This window comes from Hevea brasiliensis, chromosome 15, assembly GCF_030052815.1.
Source record: "Hevea brasiliensis isolate MT/VB/25A 57/8 chromosome 15, ASM3005281v1, whole genome shotgun sequence".
Classification (NCBI taxonomy): domain Eukaryota; kingdom Viridiplantae; phylum Streptophyta; class Magnoliopsida; order Malpighiales; family Euphorbiaceae; genus Hevea; species Hevea brasiliensis.
In genome coordinates this window covers 66945423-66954546 of record NC_079507.1, presented here as the reverse complement: position 1 = coordinate 66954546, position 9124 = coordinate 66945423, and the positions used below count along the sequence as shown (strand labels likewise).

Sequence of the window (9124 nt, the reverse complement as noted above, 5' to 3'; positions counted from 1 at the left end):
AGTATGGCCACTCATCCACATTAACATTCTCATCTTTACAACTCTTATCTTAGATGCATACGACTCTTTTAATGCCCAACACTTACTACCATATAATATAGCCTGTCGTATGGCTGTACGGTAAAATTTTCTTTTTAATTTATTGAAAATCTTACGATCACATAAAACTCCCATGACACGTCTTCACTTTAACCATCTGGCTTTAATCCTATGACTAACATTCTCTACTACTCTAGATATTTAAAGTGATTATTTTTATTTTTTTTAATTTTAATTTATTGTTATATAAATAAATTATTGATTAAAGAGAGATTTTTTTTTTCCTATCCGTTTCGCGTGAAGTCGAAGTCATAATGGAGCAAGAAAAATGGATTGGGTACGAGACCGATGTAATCGAATTGGAAAATAATTGCGGTAGATACCGCCAATTTGATGGCCGAGGTACGGGGTTAAATCGGGGGCAGTAATGGTACTGCCCGTAAGTACTGTTTGAGGTAGCCAGAAGACCAGAAGGGGCCAGGTGGGAGCTAATGTTTCATTAGATTTTTTTTTCCCTCTTCATTTCTCTTCCGAAAGTTTAATGTGCAATAGGCCAATAGTTAATGTCAACACTCACAAACATAAATAAAATAAAATAAAATTATCAAATTATAATTCATATTTAAAATTTGAGAATTTTTATTTTCTCTTTTTTTTTTCTTTAAAGACTAATATTAATATTTTATTAAAAAGGAATTTGAAGCCTAAAGCGGAGAATGAGGAGAATGAATTATGGTCATAATACAATTAAAAACTTAAAACAAGGATTAAAGGTCCATCAAATTAAACTCATGATCTAATAAGAAAGTCTAAAAAATCAACCCAAAATAACTCTAAACCCATACCCCTTAGCAAAAATCTTAATTGGCTTTCACTGAGAGGGAGATTGAAGCAAACTGAAACTCATCGCCAAGGCCACGCAAAGCCTTCCAAGAGAACCCAAAGCACAATAACGCCCTTGGAACCTAGGCAGCAAATCTTGAACTCAAATCAACATCATCAAGCACCAAAACCATGGAAGCCAAGTACACAAAGGCTTAAGGGAATAATAACAGAAGAAGAGGGAGAGTCTTGATGGCGTCTCACTATCGTATAACCAAAGGGGTAGCCACATAGATATGATAGCATTAACCTGCAAGATCCCTCTTCTTCTATAAAAAAAGATCAGATGAAGCGCAAACCCAGAAGCCAAGCAATAGAGGAAGAAGGGGAAAGATAGATCTGTTGGGCTATTTGGCAAGAAGGTTACCAGCTCACTAAACAAAGATGGATAGACCCTAAGAACCTTCCTATCCAAGCACATCAAAACGAATCATCATGCAAAGCTATAACTAGGCAGAAAAAATATATATATATCTTTAAGCTCCGGCTACCAAAAAAATCTATATACAACTCATCCAGTAGCAGGAATCTTGTTTGTCCTCTAAGGAGCACACCATATCATGGAAATTTAAAACTAGGAAAGTTAGTGGCAATTAATTCTGGTGGAACAGGAAGGTCAGGTGCTAAGTTATTTGTAATTAAAACATGAACTATAATCAGCTTATACTTGTGGGAAGAAACACCAGTGCAAGTTAGCCTTCTGTCATGTCCTCCACTCATTTGAGCTCAGGAGCAGTAGAGATTGAGAATTAAAGGTTGTCTGGAAGATGAGAAAGTAAGGAGGGGGAAAAACAGTTCATAGAGAGAATTGCAGAAGCTTTTCAACAAATTACAGACCATGTGCTTTTTATTCTTTTCCAATCTTAGCTCCAACTTCAAGAATTTTGTTCTTGATGTCCCAGTGGACTTTTTTTGTTTTTGATGTTTATGGGGACAGGGAATTAAATTAACCCGTTTGGAGCAAAATACTTCATATAACCTTTATGCTTTTGCTTGAGCAAGAAATGCAAGGAAATATGAATTTCTTAGTATTCAAAATGTTGTTAATGTTTGTCTTTGAAACAGACAAGATTTGGACATTATCCAAGTTTTATTGTAACATTTTCTCCTCAGCCTCACTAAAGTATGAAAAACCTCAGTAATAAACATTTTATAAGAGCAAATGTTGCTCATAATCACAATTATTAATTTTTTATTATTATTATCTACAGTAAGATGCCTGCTGGGTCATCCAAGCAAAAACCAGCCATCCTTCATCTTCAAAACAGAGCAACTATGAACCCTAAGCTGAACCTTCTTCATGTCTCTCATCATTTATGTTACATGATGAATCTTAATTCCCCGCCCCAAGCATCATCACTGCTTTGCCTGCAACAATCATACCATGCGAATCAGTGTTTATGCCCTTTTTTTTAATCAAAATTTTGTACATTAAGCACAAGGTAATTATTTTCAAGGAAGAAACCATAGAAGCACATTCTTAACGTCAGCCGTCAGCTCAACTGTGCAGGCAGTATTCTGACTTCACAAGGAGGAATAAACAATGAGAATATTCTAAGATTCCTGAAGTTAGGTAGACGATGATCAACATGGTCAAAATCCAACTAATCAAAAAAATGTTCGAATCACCTAACCCCAACGAGATTTAACTATCAGGGGGTGGCTAAGATCCAACCTAAAACTAAATACCAAGAATACAGTCTACATCTAGCATGCTCCATAGAGCGTGCATTGTTAGAGTATTTTATCACATCTTGATCCACGGTTTCACCTAACCTTGCATTCCACATCTGCCCATCTAAATACTATAATGAGCCCACATTTTGTCTTATTACCACTCAAAGCTTTTATTTTATTAAATTATTTACTTATTTTGATAAGAGGTTAGCTTTGATATAACTGCAAAATTACTCTGCTTGTGATCTGGAGGTCATGAGTTTAAGCAACAAATACAACCTCTGTGCAAATCTGCATATATCAACCGTCCACAGAACCCTTAAATGTGGGATGTTTCATGCACGAGGTCACCCATTTTTTATTTACTTATTTTGATAGGAAAAGACTAGATTTTCCGCGACATCTTTAACATACATACAAATAAAATTTGTCTGCATTCTGGATCCAAGATTTTTCCCAATGATATACTCATCTTTTTGAATATAGAGCCATTAGTGAATTATGTAGCATGATCACAAAATTCTTCGAGAGAAGGCAGTTACCTGGGAATACAAGAAGGTTCCAAGGATTGCGATGGCAGCTCCAAGAGCATTCACTGGCTGGACAGGCGTGTGGAAAATGATAATGGAAGAGACTATGACAGAGATACGTTTCATGGTATTACCAATGCTAAAGGTCAAGGGAGAGATCTCATCCAAGGACATGTATGACACCTGGTTGTACAGATGATAGAACACGCTTTGGGCCACCACCCACCTATTACATATGATAACAACCACATAAAATATGTTTAGTGAAAGATGAGAAGAAAACAGTAGCATTACAATCAACATGAAGACACGTAAGCAGACCATTTGCCTACTGAATTTTTTTGAAATTCAAAGAAGAATAGAGCATGTTTCAAAGACAAACACATGCAACATTGTTTTACAGGAGAATTAGAAAATGATTTGTCAGCATTGTGCTTCAAAATTCAAACATCTGAAAAATCCATTGCAAGAACATGGTTTTTCTAAGGCAAAACCCTTCAAGCATTGCTGTAATAGAAAATCAAAGGCAAGGAAGCTGGTGGGAAGGAAAATATATTTTCATTAAAACTGCAAAAAATGGCATTAAATTTACAAGTCACAACAATTATAAAAAAAATATATATATATTAATTAACTGCTTGGAAGCCACTCCAGCTAATAATCTTAAAGTGTAATACAAACGGAAACGTTAACTCCAGAAAGCAACATACTGTAAAAATGTGTAAAACTATTGTGTCGAAGCTCATCAGCAAGTGAGATGGTTTATGATGAGCTTGGACTTAAAATTCAAAGAATGCACAATTTCTCAAAAAAATCATCTAGGAAGAGGCCAGGCATCTAGATCCTTTTAATTATTGATCAAACACATCCTATAAAGATTTAGTACTACTGTATATTTCACTTTTCTACCATGTCAAAATGAACACATTCAGACAAATATTGAGTACTCTAAATCAGTGAAAATAAACAGTCTGTAGTCATCAAGCAGTTACCAAACAAAATGTGGTCCAATCTGAGAGACAGCTGTTTGCCATCCTGCTGCCCACATCTGCGGTCCCTCCACAGCAATAGCAAAAGGTGTAAGAATCAACAGAGACAACAAAGAGAGACATGCGTAGTAGTTCATTCCGCTAACAGATTTCCCTTTCATGCCCTTCTTTGAAAATATGTTCCGGAAAACAAATGCCAAGTTGGAGATCATGGCTCCCATAAAACCTGAAACAGACAGCCAACAACCAACCCATCAAGTACATGACTGAAGAACTCATAAAATAAACTTATTAAAGTACATTTTAACCTCCACCAACCACCAAAAAAAAAATCCATTAATACAGAAAAACGAGAATATATACCAAATCAATATCACAAGGCTTGCTGACTAACAACCAACTTATAATTTTTTTTTTTAAAAAAGGAAGAAAAGCAAGCAATATGAACAGTCTAATTCAGGGTCTATTTTTAAGGGCATCTAAAATTTTGTTTATCTAAATAGCTCTTCTTTGACCTCCCGATCTCAGCCTCAAACAGGGCCTCAATATTAAGCTTTTGCTTTGTCCGTTTCCAAGTTAAAAAAGTACAGAGGATCAAAATTTTCATATATCACGTGATAATTAAAAGATTACATATAATGCACTAATCAAATCCAATTTCAAGAAGAAAGAGAGAGAGAGAGAGAGAGAGAGTATGCTTACCAGTCATGTTGAAGTTGAGCTCAGTAACAGCAGCAAGTGCACAACCACCAATAATTGGAATAAGGGACATGTAAACCCCTGCAGGGAACGCCTCACCCAAGAGGAACCTTGAAACCAAGACACTGAAAGCAGGCTCGCCACTCTTAATGATATGGGTAAATGAAACGGCAACCTTGGACATGCTCACTGTTGCAGCTACATGCCCAATTGTATGTGCCAGAGCAACCTTAGGAGAAAAAGAAAAATTAGAGAAAGCAAAGAATGCAGCTACCAACCAAATTGACAACACATCTCAATTTTTTTTTTTTTGAAGCAATATCTCGGTTAAATATACCATTAATCCTAAAAGCCTTTTTCTTTCGTTTAATTGACCCAAAAAGATTTAAGAAATGCGAAAGAAAGTAACAATTTTAGACCGAATTTTCATATTCTGAATGCCTACAGACCAAAACCCAACAAGAATTAAATTTAGCTGAAGTGAAAACTAGAACCCGCAAATCATGCTTTCATTCCCCATACTCTTTTCAGCAAGGGCTAATTTTAGTAATAAAGATTATTTAAAAAAAATTAAATTAAATAAAGCACTAACAGCTACCCATCATTCATCCCTTCACTCATTTTCATCTGCAACCAAACAAAGGGCAATTTTCTGGTCCAAGAATTATAGAACCTAAAAAATTAATTGTGCAAACGAAAACAAAAACATCACTTTCCCATTATTTCCTTCACTTTTATAACACATCAAAAAGAACCCACAAATCGACTTACAGGGAACAGAGTCTTCCAAAACTCATAATCAGTTTTAGGTGCCTCGGCGATCCTTGTAGCCCAGGAAACTAGCATGATGAGAGACCCACAAGCTAGAGAAAGTGTAGAGGTCAGCCACGGATATGGAAACGCATTCAACACCTTCTTGTTGTATATATTGAACACCACATTCAAAGCCCACCATGTTGCAAAGTAAATCCCAATCTTGACCTTCCTCGCTACCTCTGATTTTGTCCCTTCAGCCTGTATTGGCTGCGAACGGTCTGCCTCATAGGCCTTGCATGTGATCAAGGATTCCTTTTGGGGTTTTGATACTGAAAATGACTCAATCGAGGAGACATGTAGAGGTTTTGACACACAGAGAATGGGTTTTGAGTTCTTCTGGACTGTTATTGATGGAAGACACAAAGATCTCTGCACCGTTAATGGACTTTTTCTACGAAAAATCGTGTCAGATCCATTGATCATGGGAGCTATAGCAGATTGCTTCACGGTACAAATCATGATGCCTAAAACAAATATTTTTCAAACTTAAGATCCTAAAGGGTCTAAAGGGTATGTCAAAATCACACAAAACTATCTGAATACAACCAATCCGTGAAGATGAAGATCAAAAAGGAAGAGAGTTTCACAAGAAATATAAAAAAGGTTGTCTTTTTACGACTCTTTCTCTATGTCAAAAGGTGAAAAAACCAAGATCTCGTAGGATTTAAACAAATAAAGCAAATCACAATCACAGAGCCAAAAACAATAAGATCACTGCATTCTACGGAGCTAACTATGGAGTAAAATATTAAAATATAAAAATACCAAATATTCTTGCTGTATATTTTAATATTTTAGTCGGTTTGGTGGGTAGAGAGAGAGAGAGAGAGAGAGAGAGAGGTGGCTTTGAAATCTGCGAAAAGGTAAAGAGAGCTTAAATTTATTCTGCTCTGAAATCTCAGTCCAAACACTACACGATCATGTGAATGAATGAATCTTTGTGCAATAACAGAATTTCACTCTTACTTTCCCTGCTAGAATATGAACTCTAGGAAGTTAGTTTTAAAGGAAGGATAGGTTACTGTGTGGTAGGATAGGTTACTGTGTGGTTGGTGTACGTAGCCCTCAGTTCGATAACCAATCAGGTAAATGTATTTTTGGTGAGATCTAGTCAAAGTCAAAACAAAAAATTGATAAAGCTTTTTTCGGTTAGTTTTGTTTTGCATAAATTTTGGTCTTTTCTCTAACCGATCATTTTAAACATTTTCTCTTGCGAATTTTTTTAGATATGTAATTTTTCAAAATATTTTTTTATTTTGAATTTATTTGATTTTTAAAATTTTATTGTTTATATATTTTTTTAACGTTGATATTGTTTTTAGTTATTTATTTTTCAAATTTTTTTTAACTCCTAAAAAAAAAAAAAAAACCTGTTTTGTCTTCTAGGTTTACTAAAGTCTTCATATATGGTGGAGGTGGATACTTGATAGTTGATACCATAAAGACCTCAGCCCCAAGATGACAGGCATGGAGCCTGAGCCAAATAGGGCCTCCGCGTTAATATTTTCAAAATTATTTTTTTAAATAAAAATATTATTTTTAATATTATTTTATTATTTTAATATTATTATAACTAAAATTTATAAAATTAATTTTAAATTATTTTTTAATACTATATAACTAATATATTTAAAAAAATAATTTTTTTAATAATAATTCTAGCAATGACACTAAATAGATCTTAATATTAGCTTGAATTTTATTGATAATTTCTTTTATTTGAAATATATTGAAAAACAAAAAAGGAAGGAAAAAAAAAAAAGCCACCGCACAGTTCACATATGTCGAGGGCCAGCTCCTTAAGTTTCGGCATAAATGAAGCAGAAATCAACCCACCTGATAAGTGATGAATAGAACAAATTTAACATATGGAGATCCCAAGCCTTCTTGAATCTTGATAGTGTGAGGCTCGAGAAAAGTTCATGGTGATGGAATTTATAACAATCTTATTTTTCCCAGGATGGTATTTAGGCAAGAATTAAATTTTAATTTATTTAGAAATCAGCTCTGCGTCATTATTCAAATTTCATCAGTTATTATTTAAATTAAAAATTTTTATAAATTTTTTTTAAAAGAAAAAAAAAAGCAGAAGGAATATTCTTTCATGTATAGTAATGAAAGAATTATTCTCTGCCATTGCTCATAAACATAAGATGCATTAGCTAACTAATCAATATAATATCCATTTAGAAACAAAAATTGACATCAAAAGAGACAAACTCAAAGAAGACATGACATTATACCACCAGCCCACAAACAGTCCTTTCCCTTTAAGTGAGCTGCAAGTATCAGACTGACCAAACCAATATAGGAAATCAAATGTTCTTGATTTAACACTGTATAAATGATCCAAGATATTTTACTCCAATATTGGTAACTAAAAGCACTTGCCCCATCATATAGCAGTAGCAGTAGCAACAATATCAGAATCTTAATAAGCAAAGCCTCGTACAGATGAGAAAAGAAGCATATATTCTAGACAAACTACAGCCAACTTCAAGCCAAGCCTCTGATATGGAGGGGCAAAACCAGAGGGGTCTAGACAGACTTGGCATTGTTTCAAAAGATAGGGCACAAAATTACAACTTTATATGATGAACACAAGTTTACAAGTACTGGAACGTATCGGGAAACTGAATGCCTCATCCCGAATAGATTCCATTTTCTTTCGCACTCTTGGCCTTCCACTAAAATCATAAGAGTGAATTGTCATTCTGTCCAAGACTTCAGCACGTTCCAGCAAATATGACACAAGATATAGCTCACCTGGCAATCCCACAAAGTTAAAAATTTCAATTGTCTTAAGATGCAGAAGCAAACATTCTGCCACAGACTCTGGCCGATGCCAATAGAAGCGATAGTAATGTCGTCCACTCTCTTTCGGCACCACAAGTCCCTAAGGAGGAAAATATTCAAAACTTCAGATATTCCTAACTTGAGAAGAATTCATAGTTTATATAAAACTATAACACAACTTGCCTCTGGAACGACGAGAGCTTCTAGTTTTGGAGAGCACATAAGTAAGTTTGGCAGAAATTCCCAGTTAACTGGCTTTCCAACGTGTAACACCATCTTCTTAAGATTATGGAACGTAGGGAAAGCATGAGCACGAATAATGATGTGTAGAGACTATAATAGAAAAACACAAATGATAGGATAATCAATCACGCCACTCTATAGGAAATAATCATCAACACAAGTCAGAATGCTATTCAGAAAGTCAATCAGTCATACCCACATAACATCACCATTCAGTGTTAAATGCTTGGCTTTGGAGATTCCTTTAAGAAGCCCAAAATCACATCTACCAGAGATACATGCCTCAACTAGAGAGGATGAAAAATTCACAGAATAATCATACAATGTAATACCTCTAAGCTCAAGGTAATGAAGGCTTGGAGCATTAATATCAGTTTTGTACTTACAGCCAAACATGGTGAACACAAGACAGAATAGACAATCTCAGCAATGAAGGTTGAGAAATATTCACAG

The 9124-nt window shown here is 34.8% G+C and overlaps 2 protein-coding genes across 2 annotated transcripts; both read right to left on the bottom strand.

Moving 5' to 3' along the window:
- Positions 1 to 1926: 1926 nt before the first annotated feature.
- LOC110668815 (glucose-6-phosphate/phosphate translocator 1, chloroplastic) lies at positions 1927 to 6621 on the bottom strand. Its single transcript, XM_058136483.1, has 5 exons — positions 5588 to 6621; positions 4820 to 5045; positions 4121 to 4343; positions 3141 to 3354; positions 1927 to 2289 (listed from the first exon to the last, which is right to left on the bottom strand). The coding sequence occupies exons 1-5, from the start codon at positions 6089 to 6091 to the stop codon at positions 2278 to 2280; spliced, it is 1179 nt and encodes a 392-aa protein (XP_057992466.1). The 5' UTR covers positions 6092 to 6621; the 3' UTR covers positions 1927 to 2277.
- Positions 6622 to 8219: 1598 nt separating this feature from the next.
- LOC110668790 (F-box/FBD/LRR-repeat protein At3g26920-like) lies at positions 8220 to 9067 on the bottom strand. The gene is made up of 3 exons (XM_058137165.1): positions 8867 to 9067; positions 8612 to 8761; positions 8220 to 8528 (listed from the first exon to the last, which is right to left on the bottom strand). Exons 1-3 carry the CDS (start codon positions 9065 to 9067, stop codon positions 8220 to 8222), a joined length of 660 nt encoding a protein of 219 aa, XP_057993148.1.
- Between the last annotated feature and the right edge of the window lie 57 nt (positions 9068 to 9124).

Bases quoted from the DNA above. Each gene is read 5' to 3' on its own strand.
- LOC110668815 (XM_058136483.1), bottom strand. From the start codon at position 6,091: ATGATTTGTACCGTGAAGCAATCTGCTATAGCTCCCATGATCAATGGA. The intron at 5,046-5,587 runs GTAAGTCGATTT...TTTTCTCCTAAG, and splicing joins TTTGGAAGACTCTGTTCCCT to GTTGCTCTGGCACATACAAT. The intron at 3,355-4,120 runs GTAACTGCTTGA...CATATGTAATAG, and splicing joins ATTGGACCACATTTTGTTTG to GTGGGTGGTGGCCCAAAGCG.
- LOC110668790 (XM_058137165.1), bottom strand. From the start codon at position 9,067: ATGTTTGGCTGTAAGTACAAAACTGATATTAATGCTCCAAGCCTTCAT. The intron at 8,762-8,866 runs GTATGACTGATT...TTTCTATTATAG, and splicing joins TGAATGGTGATGTTATGTGG to TCTCTACACATCATTATTCG. The intron at 8,529-8,611 runs GCAAGTTGTGTT...TTTCCTCCTTAG, and splicing joins AAGCTCTCGTCGTTCCAGAG to GGACTTGTGGTGCCGAAAGA.